Below are 22,601 nucleotides of genomic sequence, written 5' to 3' on the forward strand. Positions count from 1 at the left end.
CACCTCAGGGGGTCTTCAATCCCGACATGGCGTCCGCTAATTAGTGCAGCTAATTTTGCGTTCAAAAATTCAAATGGCGCTCCTTGCCTTCCGAGCACTGCCGTGTGTCCAAACATTTGATTTCCACCACATATGAGGTATCTGCGTACTCAGGAGAAAATGGACAATACATTTTATGTTGCATTTTTTCCCGATACCCTTGTGAAAAAAAAGCTACCTGGTTGAAGCAACAGTTTTGTGGTAAAAAAAATGTTTTTTCTTTTCACGGCTCAACGTTATAAACTTCTGTGAAGCCCCCAGGTGATCAAAGTGCTCATCAAACATCTAGAAAAAATATTTGAGGGCTCTAGTTTCCAAAATGGGGTCACTTGTGGGGGAGCTCCATTGTTTAGGCACCTCAGGGGGTCTTCAAACCCAACATGGCGTCCGCTAATGAGTGCAGCTAATTTTGTGTTCAAAAATTCAAATGGCGCTCCTTACCTTTCGACCTCTGCCGTGCACCCAAACAATTGATTTTTACCCCATATGGGGTATCAGCGTACTCAGGAGAAAATGCACAATAAATTGTAGGGTGCACTTTCTCTTTTCTCCCTTGTAAAAATGAAAATTTTATGGCTAAAGTAACATTTTTGTGTTAAAAAGTAAAATTTTCATTTTTTCCTTCCACATTGCTTTGGTTCCTGTGACGCACCTAAAGGGTTAATAAACTTCTTGGATGTGGTTTTGAGCAGTGTGAGGGGTGCAGTTTTTAGAATGGGGTCACTTTTGGGTATTTTCTGTCACCTCGGCCTCTCAAAGTCACTTCAAATGTGATGTGGTCCCTAAAAAAAATATTTTGTAAATTTTGTTGGAAAAATTAGAAATTGCTGATGAACTTTGACCCCTTCTAACTTCCTAACGAAAAAAAAATTTCTTTCGAAAATTGCGCTGATGTAAAGTTGACAAGTGGGAAATGTTATTTAGTAACTATTTTGTGTGACATATCTCTCAGATTTATGGGCATAAATTTTCAAAGTTTGAAAATTGCGAAATTTTCCAAATTTTCGCACAATTTCCTAAATTTTCACAAGTAAACGCAAAAAGTATCGGCCTAAATTTACCACTGACATGAAGTACAATATGTCACGAAAAAACAATGTCAGAATCGCCAGGATCCGTTGAAGCGTTCCAGAGTTATAACCTGTCAGAATTGCAAAAAATGGCCCGGTCATTAGGGTGTTTTAGTGGCCGGGGGTGAAGGGGTTAAAGAAGCTGCTTTCCTTACAAATCTGATGTAAAAGAATTGCTATTTCCCGTATTCACTGGCTGGCACAATACCATATTGTTTTATTTCCGTTCCACAATCCATTCTATAGTCATACTATACTATTTTGGAAGTACACTTGCATTATATGCATTAAACTGTCGCATAATATAATTTATTTATTATGTTTCTGTTTGTTCCACACAAAAAACATTCTTGTATTTTCTATGTTTCAGATTTTTATTTCAGAAGCTGGAAAAAGTACTCAGAAGCTAAAAGTTTGGCTTCGTAGCTACCTCAATGTTAATGAATTCCTGGGAATATTGACTTTTTTTGTGGGTTTTTGTTTGAGACTTGGCTCCAGAGATCTCACAAATGATTCCACGGAAGACTTGGTGTTTGTTGCTGGAAGACTAATATACTGTCTGAACACTACATTTTGGTTCGTAAAGTTATTAGACATATTAAATGTGAATCAAGACGCTGGGCCGTATATTTTCATGATTGGAAGAATGGTAAGATTTTATAAGATCGTAAGTCCATGAGTCTGTAAGGTTCGCATGGCATTTTAATGGTATGACTGTTATGTGATTATATTAGAGAAAAATCTGATAAAATCCGTTGAACTTTTCATAAGATATATGGGAAGGAGTCATAAGTGATCACAATGTATTTATCATATCTATCATGGACCTTGTGAAAGTGCACAAGAATTATTACCAGAAAGCCAAGAAAAGTAGCTGATAAGAAGAAGCCAAAGCAGCTTCAGCCAATAACCACAGAGCAGAAAGGAGGAAAATGGAAATTGTTTTGACAATTTCTGGTGTGCAACCCGGTAACGTGAATCACTAGTTATTACCTGCAGTAGTAAGAAGAATATATAGTGTATAAAGAATCTGGTAAACTTGGGGGATTAGAGAAATAGAATTAAAAGGGTTGTCTAGTAATGATATATAGGCTTATCCACCTGACAAGCCCTCTGATCAGCTGCCACCAGCTCTCGCATAGGGTGCTTGTCAATAGTGGGTGTGCTGGAATAGCATGGCTTTGTACACTCTTGTCGTTTTCATTCCTTGCTACTGCTGTTCAACTTCTATTCACTTAAAAAAAGAGGCTAAGCTGCAGTATCGTGCAATGACCAGATTTGGCCATCAATGGTGCTGAGAACAACTTATTAATGGAGTTGAAGCGGTCAGCCCCCACAGATCTGATATTAATGACCTGTGCTATGGAAAAGTTTATCATTATCATAGTCCTGGATAACCTTTTTAACAGCATTGCTATACTGGTAGTAGAAAGACCAAGGGAAAAATTATGAACGTATACCCTGCTGTAACTGAATAAAAGAATAGTGCAAATAAACATAGGGTACTTAGAGTAAACACTGTTTTTGATCAAAAAAAGCATAAAGCAATCCCAACAACGACAAGGTATACCCAGTTGGGACAGTACCTACACTATCTAATATTGAAACCTTACCATGGGTCAAAATCGGCCTCAATGTGAATAAGGGCTGAGAGTGACTGGGCCCCAAACAGTTGGCCGGTGTGAACATAAGCTTACAAGCTTCTTGTATACCATCTCATACTCCGGCTCACTTTTTTGTTTTTTTTTGTTTTTATACTAGTAGTAGGTCTATTTTACAAGATGCTAAAATTTGACTAGAATTTCACTTACATTAATAAATTGGAATTAGAGAAGTGCTTTGGGGAAAGAAATCTAAAGGAAATGTCATAAATATATTTTTAAATACCTTTAAAGGGACTCTGTCAACAGGTTTCTGCAATGTAATCTTAAGGCTATGTGCGCACGTTGCGTTCTATTACGCAGCGTAAAATAGTCACTGCATGTGCGTCTCAGAACGCAGCCGAAAAGCTGCGTTCTGAGACGCATTTGGCAGAACGCAACGTGCGCACATTCCTGCAGAGTTCATGCGTTCTGGATGCTTGCTCTGCCATGGGAAAAGCATCCAGAGTGCACATTTTTGACAGTGCGGTCCCACTCGGCTCTGCAGCATCCCCATAGACTTGCAGTAGAGCCAACTGGGACTGGAATGTCAAAAAGAGCACATGGCTGGCTGCTGGAGGCAGCCGCGCGATCAGAATGAACTCGGGTGAACTTCACCCTATTTCATTGTGATCGCGCAGCTCTGTCCATGTGCCGCGGCTTGATTTGCGGTCACAGGTGAAGAACTCACCTGTGACCGCAAATCTGAGTGACTGCAGTGAGCCACACGATCACCGATGCCGTCACTCAGGTTACCCGCGGCCAGCTCGAGTCCTCCACCCGGGACCTGTGGCCGCAGGAAACCTGAGAGACGTCCCCGCACACATCCCGACATTACCACCGACGTCCCCGCACACATCCCGACATTACCTCCGACATCCCCGCACACATCCCGACATCCCCGCACACATCCCCGCACACATCCCGACATTCCCGCACACATCCTGACATTACCGCCAACATCCCCGCACACATCCCGACATTACCTCCGACATCCCCACACACATCCCGACATCCTCGCACACATCCTAACATTACCGCCGACATCCCCGCACACAACCCGACATCCCCGCACACATCCCGACACTACAGCCCTCATCATCACCGCACACACACCGGAATTACCTCAGTGACGTCCCCGCTGACAGCACGACTCACTTCAGTTTCTGTATGGAGCAGACAGAAGCGGCGGTGTTGTACTGCCGCTCCTGTCAGCTTCATGTAGCAGAGCTGGATGTGTCGTGGGACCTCGTGGATTACGCCAGACCTGGAGGTGTGTTTGGGGATTTTAATAAAGTGGTGAAAGAGGGTGGTTTTTATCTTTTTATTTCAAATAAAGGATTTTTCGGGTGTATGTGTTTATTTACTTTCACCAGGTTAATCATTGGGGGTGTCTTATAGATGCCTGCAACGATTAACTAGGACTTTAGTGGCAGCTATGGGCTGGTGCCATTAACTCCTTATTACCCAGATTGCCACCGCACCAGGGCAGTTCTGGATGAGCCGGGTACAGTCCCGGGACTGTCGCATCTAATCCATGCGGCAATTCCGGGCGGCTGCTGGCTGATATTTTTAGGCTGGGGGGCGCCCCATAACGTGGGGCTCCCCATCCTGAGAATACCAGCCTTCAGCCGTATGGCTTTACCCTGGCTGGTATCAAAATTGGGGGGACCACACGCCTTTTTTTTTTTAATTATTTATTTATTTTACTTTACTGCACTACATAGACCCGCCCACCGGCGGCTGTGATTGGTTGCAGTGAGACAGCTGTCACTCAGCATGGGGGCATGTCTGACTGCAACCAATCATAGGCGCCGGTGGGCAGGGGAAGCAGGGAATACGAGATTGAATAATGGGCGTCCGGCATTTTCAAAAGCAAGAGAAGCCGCCGGAGCAGTGTGACAGCCGTGCAGCTGATCGGTGAGTATGAGAGAGGGGGGAGAGGGATAGAACGACAGAGAGAGAGACCGACCGACAGGGAGACACAGAGACTGACAGATAGACAGAGAGAGAGAGACCGACATTACAACCAATACGCACAAAAGAAGTTACATGTCACTTCTTAGAACACGCGCTTCGGGCATCAGCCGAAGCGCTGCGCTCTAATACGCCACGTGTGCACGTCTCCTGCATAATCTTCATAGATTATGCTGGGGACGCAGGCAGTTACGCTGCAGTGCAGATCGCAGCGTAACTGCATGCAAATGCGCAACGTGCGCACAAGGCCTAAGACCGCATGCTGCAAGAGATAAAACAGAGAATTCAGCCCTGCCTCAGTTACTGCAAAGTCTTTTTTTTTGTTTATCTATAATGTTAGCTTAAGCCTCTTATCTTTATCATTAGTGGGTCTCAGGAGCAGTGAGCTGTAGTCCAACTCTACCCCCTTCTGTGATTAGCAACTTCTGCCTATGGAAATCTGCAATGAGAGCCTGGTGTGAGTGGGGACACCTCTCCCAGCTCTGCTATATACAAAATCTAAAATCTTTCACTGTGTCACAACGGCTGCAACCACTGATCTAAGTGATACATTGTTGCACTCAGGGCCTTTTTGCCTACATCATGCTGCTTTCAGTAGTAGTAGATACCTTTGATCATGTGCAGTAGGAGGCTCTTCTGCTGCTCACTGGCATAACCATATAATGTTAAGATTTAGGTAAAATCAGTTACTTATCATTCATAAAGACAAGGTGGAAAGCAGTGTGAGCAGCCTCTTCTTACCTCAGCACCTCTGAGATTTATAGTATTATATTAGAAACACAGGGTGAAGAGCAGGGTAAGCAACCTCCTCTTACCTCATCACTCCTTTTATCACCAGCATTAGATCAGAAAGAAAGGGTGGACAGCAATGCGAACAGCATCTTCTTACTGTAATTCAGTAATCATATGGAAGGGTATATAAAAATCAAAACAGAATATATAATTACTGCTTAAAACATCAAGATTTATTTATATTAAGTTAAAAATACCCCAATATTTAGTGCAAGAAATAAAAGCTGATTGCTGTCAGTATAGCACCCTGACGGGGTAAAAAAAAAATGGAATAAACACCCAATATCTAATATGTACTCCAAAGTAGGGATAGATTTGCAGGGAAGTGGGGAACAGTAAAGTACTTTGCACTATTCATTCCCTATTGGTTAGACTGTACCCTGTCTAGCCATGAAGGTTGGCACCGTAGGGATGATGAAAAGGCACCCCCGATCTTCAACGACTATCCCTCCTAAATGCACCTATTCTATGCCTTATTTTTATAGGACTCAGTGCATAGAATAAATAATATAACCAAATAGAGTAATGTTGTGAATGTCATTCGAGTGGGTGCTGGTGTGAAGCTCCCTCTGGTGGCTAGTAATGGTAATGAAGCTGAGTCTGAATCTGTGACTCAAATAGGTGTTGGAATTAATTAGGAATCCAGGAAGTCCTATTGCAGACCAGCCTGGTGTATACAGGTGAGCAGTTTCTGCTTGGCTGCTGCCGGTAATAAATGTTTACTTCTGCCTCTGAAGATGGCTTGGAGTTTGTCCTTCAGTATCCTCAATTTATCCAGAATTCACTCCAGATAAGTCTGCAGGTTTTCTTTGTTTAATTGCTGGTGTTGCACCTATGGGTGTTTGTGTTTTTTTTTCCTGATTAATGGGATTTTTTGTGATCGTCCACGGTTACCAGTTCATAACAGTATCACCGTCCACACAAAAAAAAGATACTCAAAAGAAGCTTTTTTTTTTATTCTGGATATTTTTTCACTTATTCTTTGGGTTCCGTGGAAGATCTTTTTCTGGCATGGATATTAACCAGTTTTCTGATCGTGTTGATCATCTTGAGGTTCAGGGTATATCGACTTATCTTAGACAGACTTCTGTTGTAGAACCTAAAATTCCCATTCCTGAATTGTTCTTGGGGGATAGGTCTAAATTCTTGAATTTTAAAAATAATTGTAAATTATTTTTTGCCTTAAGACCTAAATTTTCATGGAGTCCCATGCAGCAGGTTAGGATTGTCATCTCCTTGTTGTGCGGTGACCCTCAGGACTGGGCCTTTTCCTTGGTACCTGGTGATCCGATTCTTGCTGATGTGGATTCCTTTTTTCAGGCCCTGGGATTGTTGTATGACGAACCTAATGTTGTGGATCAAGCTGAGAAAGCCTTGATGGCATTGATCCAGGGTCAGGATTCCGCTAAAAAGTTTTGCCAGAGGTTCAGAAAATGGGCGGTCTTTACCAAATGGGATGATGATGCACTTGCGGCTCTTTTTCGGAAGGGTCTTGCGGATACTGTGAAAGATGTTATGGTGGGATTTCCTATCCCTTCTGGTCTCGATGTTTCTATGACTTTAGCCATTCAGATTGATAGACGTTTACGCGAGCGCAAAACGATCCGTGCTGATGTATTGCTTGTGGAACAGTCTTCGGAGCCTATGCAGTGTGATAGGGTTCTCTCTAATACTGAGCGGCAGGGTTTTAGACGGAGAAACAAGTTGTGTTTCTATTGTGGAGACGCTTCTCACACTATCTCTATCTGCCCTAAACGAGAAAAGAGATTTGCTCGTTCATTTACTGTGGGCACTGTGCAACCTAAATTTCTTTTGTCAGTCTCTTTAATTTGCTCGTTATCCTGTTATCCTTGTTTTCTGGTATGGCTTTTCTTGATTCAGGGGCTGCCCTGAACTTAATGGATTTTGGGTTTGCTAAAAGTTGTGCCTTTCCAATGGTACCTTTGCAAACTCCTATTCCTTTAAGGGGCATTGATGCTACTCCCTTAGCTGAGAATAAACCCCAATTTTGGACCCAGGTGACAATGAGTGTTGCACCACCTCATCAGGAGAATTGTAAATTTTTGGTACTACACAACTTACATGATATTTGGTACTGGGATTCCCTTGGCTGCAGACCCATAATCCAGTTCTAGATTGGAAATCCTTGTGTATGTTTAGTTGAGGTTGTCAATGTGTGCATAATAACCTTTCTGTGTTGTCAATTTCTGCTCAGACACGATGTACCTGAATATTTGTCAGACTTACTTGATGTGTTTAATGAGACGGACTATGATTCCTTTCCTCCCCATAGGGAGTGTGATTGTGCCATTGAATTAGTGCCAGGTTGTAAATTTCCTAATGGACGGATTTTCAATTTGTCTGTGCCCGAACATGATGCTATGAGAACTTATATTAAGGAGTCATTGGCAAAAAGGTCATATTAGACTGTCATCTTCACCCCTGGGTGCCAGTTGTTTCTTTGTGTCCAAGAAGGATGGGTCATTGAGACCTTGTTTTGACTATCACCTCCTTAATAAAATCACTGTTAAATATCAGTATCCTTTTCCCCTGATGTCAGATCTGTTTGCTAGAGTTAACCCTTTGACGGATTTGATAAAAAAGGGAGCTGATGTTGAGAATTGGACCTCAGAGGCCATTATGGCCTTTCAGGAGCTTAAAATGAGATTCACTTCTGCCCCAGTCCTGCAGCGACCTGATGTTTCTCTTCCATTTCAAGTGGAGATAGATACCTCAGAGATTGGAGCAGGAGCTGTTTTTATCTCAAAGAGATCCTATAACTTCCAAACTGAAGCCTTGTGCCTTCTTCTCTCGGAACTTTTCTCCATCTGAGCGAAACTATGATGTGGGTAATCAGGAATTATTGGCTTTGAAGTGGACTTTGGAAGAATGGAGACATTGGTTTGAGGGGGTTAAACATCAATATTATGGTGCTCACTGATCATAAGAATCTGACCTACATTGAATCTGCTAAGAGGCTGAATCCTAGGCAGGCCAGGTGGGCTTTATTTTTTACGCGTTTCGATTTTTTGGTCTCTTTTCTACCGGGCACCAAGAATATTAAAGCAGATGCCCCCTCTAGAAGTTTCTTTGCTGATTCTCTTGATGTTGCTGAGCCATCTACCATCCTGAATGATGGTGTGGTCCTCTCTGCCATTTCACCCGATTTGAGATTAGCACTTGAGAGATTTCAGGGGGTCAAACCTGAGAGATGCCCTGTGGAGAAACTGTATGTTCCAGATCAATGGAGGAGTAGAGTAATGTCAAAGATTCATTGTTCCGTCTTGGCTGGTCATCCTGGGATTTTTGGTACTAGGCATCTAGTGAGTAGGTCATTTTGGTGGCCTTCTTTTTCTCGGGATGTCAGGAGTTTTGTGCAATCTTGTGGGGTTTGTTCTAGATCCAAGCCTTGTTGTTCACGTTCTAGTGGGTTGTTATTGTTATTGCCTTTATCTAAGAGACCTTGGATTCATCGCTATGGATTTTATTTCGGATCTTCCGGTCTCTCAGAGGATGACGGTTATTTGCGTTATTTGTGATAGATTTTCTAAGATGGTCCATTTGGTACCATTGCCTAAGTTGCCATCTTCATCAGAGTTGGTACCCTTGTTTTTTTAACAGATGGTTCGTTTACATGGTATTCCTGAGAATGTTGTGTCAGACAGAGGAGTTCAGTTTGTGTCCAAATTTTGCAGAGCATTTTGTTCTAAATTAGGAATTGGGCTGTCTTTTTCTTCTGCATTTCATCCTCAATGTTTTTCATAAGTCTTTGTTAAAGAAACATGTGGAACCAGCCGTTCCCACGGTGGCGCCTCCTGATCCTGTGTTGGTAGAAGGGGATCTAGAGTATGAAGTAGAGAAAATTTTGGATTCCCGTCTTAATTGACAAAAGCTTCAGTACCTTGTTAAGTGGAAGGGTTCTGATCAGGAGGACAATTCTTGTTTTTTTTCTTCTGACATTCACACTGACAGATTGGTTTGTGCCTTTCATCATGCCTATCCTGACAGACCCGGTGGCTCTGGTGAGGGTTCGGTGACCCCTCCTCAAGGGGGGGGGTACTGTTGTGAATGTCATTCGAGTGGGTGCTGGTGTGGAGCTCCCTCTGGTGGCCAGGAATGGTAATAAAGCTGAGTCTAACTTAAACAGGTGTTGGAATTAATTAGGAATCCAGGAAGTCCTATTGCAGGCCAGCCTGGTATATATAAGTGAGCAGTTTCTGCTTGGCTGCTGCCGGTGATAAATGTTTTCTTCTGCGTCTGAAGATGGCTTGGAGTTTACCCTTCAGTTTCTTCAATTTATCCTGCGCCAGAATTCACTCCAGATAAGTCTGCAGGTTTTCTTTGCTTAATTCCTGGTGTGCACCTACGGGTGTTTGTGTTTTTTTCTTTTTTTTTCCAATATTGTTCTGTGTCTGTTTTCTTGTATGTGAGGATCTGGCTCTCTGCTATTTTGGGAGGGCAGTTCTTTCAGCAAGAAAGGGAGTTTCTCCCTATTCTGATTTGGATTATTTGCACTTTAGAAATTTATTTGTTCTAGGATTTTGTTTCTTCCCATTATAGCTGCAGTTATGTTCAAAGTGTCTGGCACAAGAGTACCTGATATAGTGGTGGAAGACCGTGGGGTCTTAGGGCCTTTTTTCAGGAGTTTGGTATTTTTTGTAGGGGTTTTTTTTTGGCCACATCGGTTATCTTTCCTGTCCTATTGTATCTAGTAAGTCGGGCCTCACCTTTGCTAATCAATATTTTCTGTGTATTGTGTTTTCTTACATCACCGTCCTTACATGTTGGGGGCTTGGTATTGCACCGAGGTAAGTTAGGATTTCTCATTTCTATCATTTAGGTGTAGCAAGTTTCTCCGGCAGTGACGAGGTGTCTAGGTGTGTTAGGAACATCCCACTTCTAGTGTTGTCCAATAGATAGGGGATTGCGGTCAGCTTAGTTTCCAACTACTCTTGTGGTTTTTGTTTTTTCCTGATTAATGCGATTTTTTTGTGATCGTCCATGGTTACCAGTTCATAACCGAGTAATAAATAGCACTTATCCCAAATGAGGAAAGATACAAATGATGTCCAAGGTGTTCCTAGTTCCTAGAAGACTAGTGTATCCTCCCACCAACTTCCTAGAGTATGTACTGACCCACAATTATTTAATCTTTGATGGGTGGTAATACCAGCAACTCAGGGGCACAGTGATGGGTAGACCCTGTGCCCCATCATATGCCAATTTGTTCCTGAGTTGGTGGGTGGATACCCTAGTCTTCTAGGAACCGGGAACATCTTGGACATCATCTGTATATTTCTGGGAATGGTTTATAGACAATGTCTTTATATTATGGACAGGAACCGAAGCCTTTTTGGAGACTATGTTAGTAGCCTCAATAACAGTAATATTGGTCTTCATTTCACATTTGAAATACAGAAGGAAATCTCTTTTCTTGACTTACTAATAGGCAGAGATGAAAGGGGGGAAATGGAGACCAAAACATTTTGAAAACCGAGCTCTACAAACAGTTTGCTACTTTGGTATAACTATCACCCAACCTCACTCAAAAGGGGTATACCGAGAGACCAATAGCTAAAGTAAATAGATCAACTGGTTTCAATCTATACAACCTTCCAGATTGAATGAACAACTTAAGCTAGATTCGCACTTGCGTTGAACGGCATCCGTTGTATTGCGTTGTGTGACGATGCAACGTTTTTGTGTTGCATATAGTGGCACAACGGATGCAACGGATCGTACAAAACAACGGAATCTGCTTTTTTTTACAGTTTTACCAGCGGCAGCAGCCGGCCGCCGGGTGATGATCAGATGATCGCTCTCATTAGCCAGCCGCCGGGTGATCAGCTGATCGCTCACAGCAGCCGGCCGCCAGGTGATCAGTTGATCTCTCTCATTAGCCGGCTGCCACGTGATCAGCTGATTGCTCTCATTAGCCTGCCGCCGGGTGATCAGCTGATCGCTCTCATTAGCCTGCCACCGGGTGATCAGCTGATCGCTCACAGTAGCCGGCCGCCGGGCGATCAGCTGATCGCTCACAGCAGCCGGCCGCCGGGTGATGAGCTGATCACTCACAGTAGCCGGCCGCCAGGTGATCAGCTGATCGCTCACAGCAGCCAGCCGCCGGGCGATAGCTGATGGCTCACAGGAGCCGACTGCCAGGTGATCAGCTGATCGCTCACAGCAGCCGGCTGCCGGGTGATCAGCTGATCGTTCAGCCGCCGAGAATGTGTGCGGGGGGCGGAGTGCGGGGGGCGGAGTGCTCCTTGCATCCGTAGCTAGGGTAAATATCGGGTTGCTAAGCAAAGCGCATTTCTTAGTAACCCGATGTGTACCCTGGTTACGTGTGCAGGGAGCCAGAGAGAGCATGCGCAGCGAAATCCTAAGGATTCTGCTGCTCAAAAAACATTACATGCTGCGTTACTTGCGCCCGGTGGAAGCAACGCAGCGTTGGCCAGTGGAAACAATACAGGGCCATCACTCGCAATCCATTGTCCATACAAGTCTATGGGAAGCAGCGGAATCCGTTAACGGATTCCGCTGTTTTCCAAAACGGCAGATTGCGACTGAAGGAAAACAACGCAAGTGTGAAACTAGCCTTTCTTTTGCTTGCCTCACCTAACCATAGACCATAGCTATAACTATTTATATGTGTTAAATACACATGTGGTCAAAATTGTTGGTACCCCTCGTTTGAAAGAAAAACCCACAATGGTCACAGAAATAACTTGAAACTGACAAAAGTTAATAAATAAAATAAACAAATAATAAATAAATACAAAATCTGTGAAAATTAACAAATGAAAGTCAGACATTGCTTTTCAACCATGCTTCCATAGAAATTTTTAAAAAATAAAACTCATGAAATACGATTCCTGTAACTGTCAATGGGACTTCGGCACCTCTCGACAGGTATTTTGGCCACTCCTCAAGAGCAATCTGCTCCAGTTGTCTCGTGTTTGAAGGTTGCCTGTTCCAGATGGCATGTTTCAGCTCTTTCCAAAGATGCTTAATAGGATTTAGGTCAGGGCTTATAGAAGACCACTTCAGAATAGTCCAATGTTTTCCTCTTAGCCATTCTTGGGTGTTTTTAGCTGTATGTTTTGGGTCATTATCCTGTTGCAAGACCCATGACCTGCAACTGAGACCAAGCTTTCGGCCACTGAGAAGCACATTTCTCTATAGAATCCCTTGATAGTCTTGAGATTTCATTATACCCTGCACAGATTCAAGACACCCACTGCCAGATGCAGCAAAGCAGCCCCAGAACATAACAGAGCCTCCTTCATGTTTAACAGTAGGGAAAGTGTTCTTTGCTTGATATGCTTCATTTTTCTGACTGTGAACATAGAGCTGATGTGCCTTGCCAAAAAGCCCCATTTTTGACTCATCAGTCCATAGGACATTCTTCCAGAAGCTTGTGGCCTGTCATAAATTTTTATCCTGTGGCCACGTTCAGGGAGGTTGGCTACAATCCCATGGATCTTAAATTTCTGATTAATATGTGCAACTGTAGTCACAGGAACATCGAGCTGCTTGGAGATGGTCTTATAACCTTTACCTTTAACATGCTTGTCTATAAATTTTCTTTCTATTCTCCTGAGACATTCTGCATACAAGATGTATGTACAGATATGTGGAGTGCATGGAACGTTCCAATCCATGTGTCAACTGGAAGTGCCTACAATGCCATTTCTCGCATATTTAAATGTCTGGCGGCGACACCAGTGCACACCATCGCCCTGGATGGGCTATTATGCCTTCTTTTTTGTTCGTTTCCCTTGAGAATCCCTTAGACACCAACTAATAAGGGATAACATCTCAGGACGATGACCAGTGACCTTATATGACCAGAAATCACCTTGGATTACTTGCCACACACCATTTGGGATATGTGCTATTTATTACTCTATTAGGTTATATTATTTATTCTGTGCACTGAGTCCTATATAAATAAGGTTAGAATAGAAGCATTTAGGAGGGATAGCCATCAAGTAGTGGGGGCATCATTTTGTCATAACTAGGGAGCCAAGCTCCATGGCTGGGCAGGGCACAGTCTACTCAATAGGGCCTACAATAGCAAATATACTCCGGCACACTGAAAGAATTATATGAGAGAAATCCAAAATGGTGCTCAAAAATTCATATTTATTATTTTGTATTCTTATAATGTCCACCGTCCAACGTTTCAACCCGAAGGTTTTCTTCAAGGACTATGTCAAATTTGAGTAAACATTTTTCTGAATAGGTTTTCAGAGGAGCACCCAGGTGTATCAGGTAGATACGGAGATTCTTAAGTCAGAATTACGCTGTTGCTTACAAGGTGTCAAGTCATCAAGCAAAGTGGTAGGATATGGAGAAGAAAAGGACCAAGTCCGTCTTGTGTATGTAGATCGGTGGGCCTAAGATCTAGAGTGTTATCTTATTCACCAAGGGGGAACCTTAGTGGATCCGTGCTTATGTTGCATAAAGGAAGTCCCAAATGACTTGAATGTTTCATACAATATTATAGTCACCGTTAATGTTCAAGGTAAATGCCCAGGGGTCATAAAATGGCTCAAAGGTGATATTTATATCAAAACGTCATGAAATATATATCTGAAGTAAGTTCAGGGTCATGTATCATGGATCATGCTTATATAAGGATGTAACCTCCCTGACAGGCTGTGCGATTTACATGAACAGTGAGCTGGCCAAAGGCTCTTGATAGTGAGGAACACACAGGTGGAGCGTCAGGTCTCAATAGGGCCTGACTAGGGAAAAGTAGTTTACGGTTCCATACTCCCCTGCAATCTATCGCTACTTTGATGTACATATTAGATAGATTGTTTATTCCAGGATCTTTTGATTAGAGATGAGCGAACCTCCCAAAGTTCGGTTTGGTTTGTGTTCACCGAATTTACCTGTTTTTCATCGAACACTTCACCGAACATATCTGAACACCATTGAATTTATTGGGAGACAAAACTTAAGTGTTAGTAAGGACAGGGGGGCTGCATAAGAAAGAAAATAAGGAATAAAGCAGGACTGTTGTACTTATCGACCTTCCCCGCAGCTGTAACACTACTTCCTGGTCCGATGATTAGCGGTCATACATATTCACAGCTTCCCTCACCCACCGGCAGTACCAGCGTCTGTGATTGGTTGAACTCAGATCACACTCCCACTTTGTGTGACCGCATCTGTGATTGGTTGGAATCACACTGTCTGGGTCCATATAGTGGTGTAAAAATAAATAAATTAAAAAAATGATGTAGGGTTCCCCCACATTGTGATACCCAGTGCAGATAAAGTAGACAGCTACAGGCTGCAGCCCTCAGCCGTGCGCTTTATCTTGGCTGTGTATCAAAATATGAGGGACCCCATGCGGGGGTTGTTTAAATAAAAAAATAAAAAAATGTCTGTACCAGATTTCTGAACTAAATTTACATCTCCTGGCAGAAAACCCCACCAAAATTGTGTCAAAACTGTTTTTGTGTGCTTTTCTGCCATGGGATGTGGATTTGGTGCTGGAGTTTATTCATGTATCTAATTTTGTGCATAAGTTCAAGCACCAAATCTGCATCTCTTGGCAAAAAATCTGCTGGTCTGATTGAACTCAGTTCACCTGAGGTGAGGTCACAGAGTTCAATCACTTCACCTGAGGTCAGTTTACCTGCAGACACAGGTGGGGTACTGTAGGAACCTTCAGCTGTAACTGCAAATATACTTACTCATGTCACCACTCATAGCTGCAGCTCAGTCAGTGTCTGCCTGAAGCCACAGCGGGCAGTAACGTTCTTTACTGTGCCCACATGCTGGGACTTCAGTATGTAGGATCATCATGGGACCTTGTGTGGATTACGGCGGCCCTGGGTGTTGGATACTTAATCTGCTCTGGGTATCAATATACGGTGGACCCCATGCCATTTCTTTTATTTTCATACTTCATTAGGGGACCCAGACAAAGTCTGTGAGTGCAACCAGTGATGCTAGCAGTCTGACTGTAACTAATCACAGACGCTGTGACAGACGGTGGGTGGTGGAAGTAGTGAATATTTATGAGATGTATTTAGCGTACCCGGAAGCAGTGTGTTAGTCGCACACATGGAGACTAGTAATTAATCCTCTCATCAATCACCTCTCAACCCCCCCACTCATAATACCACACCACTATCCTAGCCACAGTCATAATAACGTGGAAGAATAGCATAAGTGCAATGGCGAGTAATTACCGAACAAAGCAGAACATTGCTGATTTTTTAGAAAAGTGCTCGGGCTTCCGAACACGAATCTGAATGGGCAAGACTCATATGAAATTTGAGATTGGTGAACCTTTTATGAACAAATTCACTCTTCTTAATTTTTTGATCCTGTCGTGCACTAAGTATTGGGGTATTTAAGATAAATAAAGGTTGATGTTTTAAGGGGTAATTATATATTCAGTCTCCTCTTACCTATGCACCCCTGGTATCTACAGTATTAGATGAGAAAGACAAGAAGGACAGCATTGTGATTGGCCGCTTCTTGCTTTAGCATCCCTGGTACATTCAGTTTTAGATGAGAAAGACAGGGGGAACAGCAGTGTAAGCATAGTTTTGCATCTGCACCCCTGGTATCTCCTGTCTTTGTTCAGATAAGGTGGATAGCAGTGTGAACAGCCTCATCTTACCTCAGCACTCCTAGTATCTCCAGTATTAGATTATATACGGTGGATAGCAGTGTGGACAGCATCTTCTTACCTTAAAATCCCTGCTAACTACAGTATTAGATCAGATTGGGTGGACATCAGTGAGTGTCATCTTCTATCCATGCTATTCATGAAAGGAATATGCAGAGCTTCTTACTGCACACACTCATAGGCACTGATCCTATGCTAGATTAGATTTCTGTTAAGCTGGGTTTACACACTGCAACATCGCTAGTGATATCGCTGTAACGTCACCGGTTTTGTGACGCAATAGCGACCTCCCAAAGTCTCTGTTGAGTCGCTGGTGAGCTGTCAAACAGGCAAACCTGGCCAGCGACGCAACAGCGATCCAGACCTGCAGAACGACCTAGCTAGTCATTGGGGACGTTGAAAAGCAGCTCTTTGAAAGGAAGTCGCTAACAAAGTCGCTGCAAAGTCCCTTTACACACTGAAACTTTCTAGCGATCATGCTGCACAGCGGGAAACAAAGGACCAAAGAATGGTCCTGAACGATTTGTAGCGATCAGCAACTTCACAGCAGGGGCCAGGTCGCTGATGTGTTTCACACACTGCAACATCGCAAACGACATCGCTATTGCGTCACAAAACCGGTGACGTTACAGCGATGTCGTTTGCGATGTTGCAGTGTGTAAACCCAGCTTTAGTGTAACAAAACCGTGACCATTTTAATCCTACAGAGATCACCTCTCAAACAAGTGTGATTTGCCAAAGGTAATGTTCCACTTTATTTTTAATTGCATTTACTTTATTTATTTAATTACTTAGATTTCCTGCAAACTCTTTTGAGGAAAACGTTTTGTGAAAAAATGAAGGGGGAAACGTAGAACAAATTATTTGATAGTAATAGATTAATATAATTAAGTGATGATGGCCACAACTGATATGTAGCTGTAAAGGGGTACATTAGAAACGTAGTAGAGTTCTTCTGATTCACTGTCAGTTATCTCATGTTCAGTCACGGCAATAGCTTAGGAATCCATGGCTATGAGCACTAGCAACTAACTAACTGTCCCATTATGTGTAGCCATAACCTTGGATACCTAAACTACTGTTATGCCCTGCACAAGAAGTATGTGACATCGTGAATCAGAAGAACTATACCACATTTCTAAGTGGAGATATATGCTAATATTATTATTATCATTATTATTATCATTATTATTATTATTACACCTACTACATAATAGGATATGATCTTGGAGATGGGAATAACCCTTTAAATAGAATTTGTCACTAGATTTTTGCCACCTAATCTGAGAGCAGCATGACATAGGAACAGATACCCTGATTCCAGTGATGTGTCACTTACTGACCTACGTAGTGTAGTTTTGATAAAATCACTTATTAATCAGCAGTAGATTATCATTAGAGGACTACTCTGTGTGCTGCCAGGTAGTCCAGTATATTCATGAGCTCTGTATAACTGCTAGATCTGCAGCGGAGAAATCATTGATTTTATCAAAATGACAGCAAACAGCTCAGTAACTGACACATCTCTGGAATCAGGGTCTCTGTCTCTACATTATGCTGCTCTCAGATGGGGGAGCAAAAACACAGTGACAGATTCCTTTTAAGGAACTTTTTACACAGGCTGATAATTGTATAAATAATCATTTGTATTAACAAATTTCAAAAGTAATGATTTGCTTGTCGCTAATTGTATCTTTTATGAACAGAAAAAATTAAAATCTTTCTTTGTAGCTCATCCTTTCTTGTCAAAAAATGTGCTGCTATCAATAACCTGAATAATGTTTTGGGGTGGATAATTGCCTGAGCTACCATTTGTGTGAAAAATCACAACTGAACTGACACATTTAAAAGAAAGAAAAAGAACATATTGTCGATTGGCGTTCGTTATCCTGGTGTAAAAGGAGACTTAGGGGTACTTTGCACACTACGACATCGCAAGCCGATGCTTGCGATGCCGAGCGCGATAGTCCCCGCCCCCGTCGCAGCTGCGATATGTTGTGATCGCTGCCGTAGCGTACATTATCGCTACAGCAGCTTCACATGCACTCACCTGCCCTGCGACGTCGCTCTGGCCGGTGACCTGCCTCCTTCCTAAGGGGGCGGGTCATGCGGCGTCACAGCGACGTCACGCGGCAGGCGGCCAATAGAAGCGAAGGGGCAGAGATGAGCGGGACGTAAACATCCTGCCCACCTCCTTCCTTCCGCATAGCCGGCGTGAGCCGCAGGACGCAGGTAAGCTGATGTTCCTCGCTCCTTCGGCTTCTCACACAGCGATGTGTGCTGTCGCAGGGGAACGAGGAACAACATCGTACCGTCGCTGCAGCGCAATTATGAAAATGTCGGACACTACACTGATGATACGATTACTCGTTAATCGTATCATAAACGATTTACACACTACGATATCGACTGAGACGCCGGATGTGCGTCACTTTCGATTATTTGACCACACCGACATCGCACCTGCGATGTCGTAGTGTGCAAAGTACCCCTTATTGTCACTTACAAATGACCTGTGTAGTGCTAGACTTTCCTTTATCATTTATTTTTCATTTTTTGTTTTCCATTTTAGATGTCACGTATGTTTTTCATTGTGGTTATCATGGGAATTGTAATATTATCCTTCGGTGTCCCAAGAAAGGCAATCCTTTATCCTAACGAAGACCCTTCATGGTCCCTTGCTAAAGATGTAGTGTTTCGTCCATACTGGATGACATATGGTGAAATGTTTGCATATGAAATAGATGGTAAGCTAAGCACTGCACAGGTGCATAGATGTGCATTTTTTATTTGTAAATTTAAAGAGGACCTGTTCCCAGATTAAATACAGTTGAAACCAGAAGTTTACACACACTATCTATAAAGACACACCTGTATGTTTTTCTCACTATCTGACATGAAATCAGAATAAACCTTTCCCGTTTTAGGTCAATTAGGAACCAAAATTATTTACATTTGCCACATGCCAGAATAATGAGAGAGAAAATGTTTAAAGGCATTTTTATTACTTTCTGCAATTCAAAAGCTTAGGGTACTTTCACACTTGCGTTGTTTTCCTTCCATTACAATCCGCCCTTTTGGAAAACAGCGGAATCCGTTGCTTCCGCCAAGTGGGAGGAACGCAGCATGTAACGTTGTTTTGAGCAGCGGAATCCTCTGGATTTCACTGCGCATGCTCTTTTTTTTTTTAAATCACAAACTTTATTTTGGCTCGCGGTGGCCGAACGTTCACCTGAGCGCCCGCCGGCGTGCCCGGGCACCGGCAAGTGACAGCGCTCAGCTGAGCGCCCGCCCGCCGGCATGCCCGGCCGCCGGCAAGTGACAGCGCTCAGCTGATCACCCGGCGGCCGGCTGCAGGGAGCGATCAGCTGATCACCCGGCGGCCGGCTGCAGGGAGCGATCAGCTGATCACCCGGCGGCCGGCTGCAGGGAGCGATCAGCTGATAACCCGGCGGCCGGCTGCAGGGAGCGATCAGCTGATCACCCGGCGGCCGGCTGCAGGGAGCGATCAGCTGATCACCCAGCGGCCGGCTGCAGGGAGCGATCAGCTGATCACCCGGCGGCCGGCTACTGGGAGCGATCAGCTGACCGTTCACAATAGTCTGCCGCCGGCAAAACTGTAAAAAAAAAAAAAAAATAAATAAATAAATCAAAACGGATTCCGTTGTTTTGCAGCATCCGTTGCATCCGTTGTGCGACTATATGCAACACATCCGTTGCATCCGTCACACAACGCAATGCAACGGATACCGTTCAACGCAAGTGTGAAACTAGCCTTACATACATTTGTATTTGGTACCATTGCCCTTAAACTGTATGACTTGGGTCAAACGTTTTGTATATCCTTCCACACGCTTCTCACAATAGTTGGTAGGAATTTGTGCCTATTCCTCCTGACAGAACTGATGTAACTGAGCCATGTTTGTAGGTCGCTTTGCTCACACTGGCCTTTTCCTCTTGGCCTTAAATTTTCAATAAGATTGAGATCAGGGATTTGTGATGGCCGCTCCAAAACATTGACTTTGCAGAAAGTAATAAAAATGCCTTAAAACATTCCCTCTCTCATTATTCTGGCATGTGGCAAATATAAATAATTTTGGTTCCTAAAGCCCACTTTACACGTTGCAATTAGTTGTACAATCGCATTTGCGATGTGACACGCCCAGGTTGCATACGGGATCTTATGAGATTGCACGTTGGTCGTTCATTTGCTGTCACACGTGCGTTAGTAGTCTATGTTAAATTGATCAATTTTGTGTGCGATCCTTTAGATCATGTGTTCTGTGACGTATGCATTGGGCACCTTTTTTTTTTTTTTATTTATTGACTTGACAAGCGTGTGTAATGTGTAGGAATAGGGATGCGTTTTTACTATGTCATCTGCCGTTCAGCTCTGCTACATGGCTGCTAACAGCAGACACAGACAGCCATGTAGCAGAGCTGAATTGCAGATGACAGCAGACACAGACAGAGCCGCACTGTCAGAATGAACTCGGGTGAACTTCCCCCGACTTCATTGTCATACCGCGGCTCTGTCTGTGTCGCGCTCTGATTAGCGGTCACCAGTGAAGGACTCACCGGTGACCGCTAATCTCCTAAATTACTGAAGTTAGCAGCCCTCTCTCATACTCACCAATCCCCGATCCCCGGCGCTGCACGGCGTTCACACTGCTCCGGCGGCTTTTACTGTTTTGAAAAAGCCGGCCGCCCATTAAACAATCTCGTATTCCCTGCTTTCCACGCCCACCGGCGCCTGTGATTGGTTACAGTGAGACACGCCCCCCACGCTGAGTGACAGGTGTCACACTGCACCCAATCACAGCAGCCGGTGGGCGTGTCTATACTGTGTAGTGCAATAAATAATTAAATAATTAAAAAAAACGGCGTGCGGTCCCCCCCCAATTTTAAAACCAGCCAGATAAAGCCATACGGCTGAAGGCTGGTATTCTCAGGATGGGGAGCTCCACGTTATGGGGAGCCCCCCAGCCTAACAATATCAGCCAACAGCCGCCCAGAATTGCCGCATACATTAGATGCGACAGTTCTGGGACTGTACCCGGCTCTTCCCGATTTGCCCTGGTGCGTTGGCAAATCGGGGTAATAAGGAGTTATTGGCAGCCCATAGCTGCCAATAAGTCCTAGATTAATCATGTCAGGCGTCTATGAGACACCTTCCATGATTAATCTGTAAATTACAGTAAATAAACACACACGCCCGAAAAAATCCTTTATTAGAAATAAAAAACACAAACATATACCCTAGTTCACCACTTTAATCAGCCCCAAAAAGCCCTCCATGTCCGGCGTACTCCAGGATGGTCCAGCGTCGCTTCCAGCGCAGCTGCATGGAGGTGACCGGAGCTGCAGAATACACAGCCGCTCCGGTCACCTACACACAGCTAATGAACACAGCCGCGCGATCAACTGCTGTCACTGAGGTTACCCGCTGTCACTGGATCCAGCGGTGGCCGCGGGTAACCTCAGTGACAGCTCAGCTGATCGCGCTACTCACCGCCGCTCCTATCACCTCCACGCAGCAACTGAGGTGAGTAGCGCGATCAGCTGAGCTGTCAGTGAGGTTACCCGCGGCCACCGCTGTATCCAGTGACAGCGGGTAACCTCAGTGACAGCAGTTGATCGCGCGGCTGTCTTCATTACCTGCGTGGAGGTGACCGGAGCGGCGGTGTATTCTGCAGCTCCGGTCACCTCCATGCAGCAGCGCTGGAAGCGACGCTGGAGCATCCTGGATTACGCCGGACATGGAGGGCTTTTTGGGGCTGATTAAAGTGGTGAACCAGGGTATATGTTTGTGTTTTTTATTTCTAATAAAGGATTTTTTCGGGTGTGTGTGTTTATTTACTGTAATTTACAGATTAATCATGGAGGGTGTCTCATAGACGCCTGACATGATTAATCTAGGACTTATTGGCAGCTATGGGCTGCCAATAACTCCTTATTACCCCGATTTGCCAACGCACCAGGGCAAATCGGGAAGAGCCGGGTACAGTCCCAGAACTGTCGCATATAATGTATGCGGCAATTCTGGGCGGCTGTTGGCTGATATTGTTAGGCTGGGGGGCTCCCCATAACGTGGAGCTCCCCATCCTGAGAATACCAGCCTTCAGCCGTATGGCTTTATCTGGCTGGTATTAAAATTGGGGAGAACCGCACGCCGTTTTTTTGAATTATTTAATTATTTATTTCACTACACAGTATAGACACGCCCACCGGCTGCTGTGATTGGGTGCAGTGTGACACCTGTCACTCAGCATGGGGGCGTGTCTCACTGTAACCAATCATAGGCGCCGGTGGGCGGGGAAAGCAGGGAATACGAGATTGTTTAATGGGCGGGCGGCTTTTTCAAAACAGTAAAAGCCGCCGGAGCAGTGTGAATGCCATGCAGCGCCGGGGATCGGGGATCGG

At 44.1% G+C, this 22,601-nt stretch overlaps 1 protein-coding gene across 1 annotated transcript in view; it reads left to right on the plus strand.

Moving 5' to 3' along the window:
• Positions 1 to 22,601, plus strand: part of LOC142302574 (transient receptor potential cation channel subfamily M member 7-like) — a 254,559-nt gene that overhangs the window by 158,910 nt on the left and 73,048 nt on the right. Inside the window, 2 exon segments of the mRNA XM_075343678.1 lie at positions 1,480 to 1,758; positions 18,751 to 18,925. Of these exon segments, the coding sequence (XP_075199793.1) occupies positions 1,480 to 1,758; positions 18,751 to 18,925 (454 nt within the window).

The sequence above is a fragment of the Anomaloglossus baeobatrachus genome, chromosome 4 (assembly GCF_048569485.1).
Source record: "Anomaloglossus baeobatrachus isolate aAnoBae1 chromosome 4, aAnoBae1.hap1, whole genome shotgun sequence".
NCBI classification, from domain to species: domain Eukaryota; kingdom Metazoa; phylum Chordata; class Amphibia; order Anura; family Aromobatidae; genus Anomaloglossus; species Anomaloglossus baeobatrachus.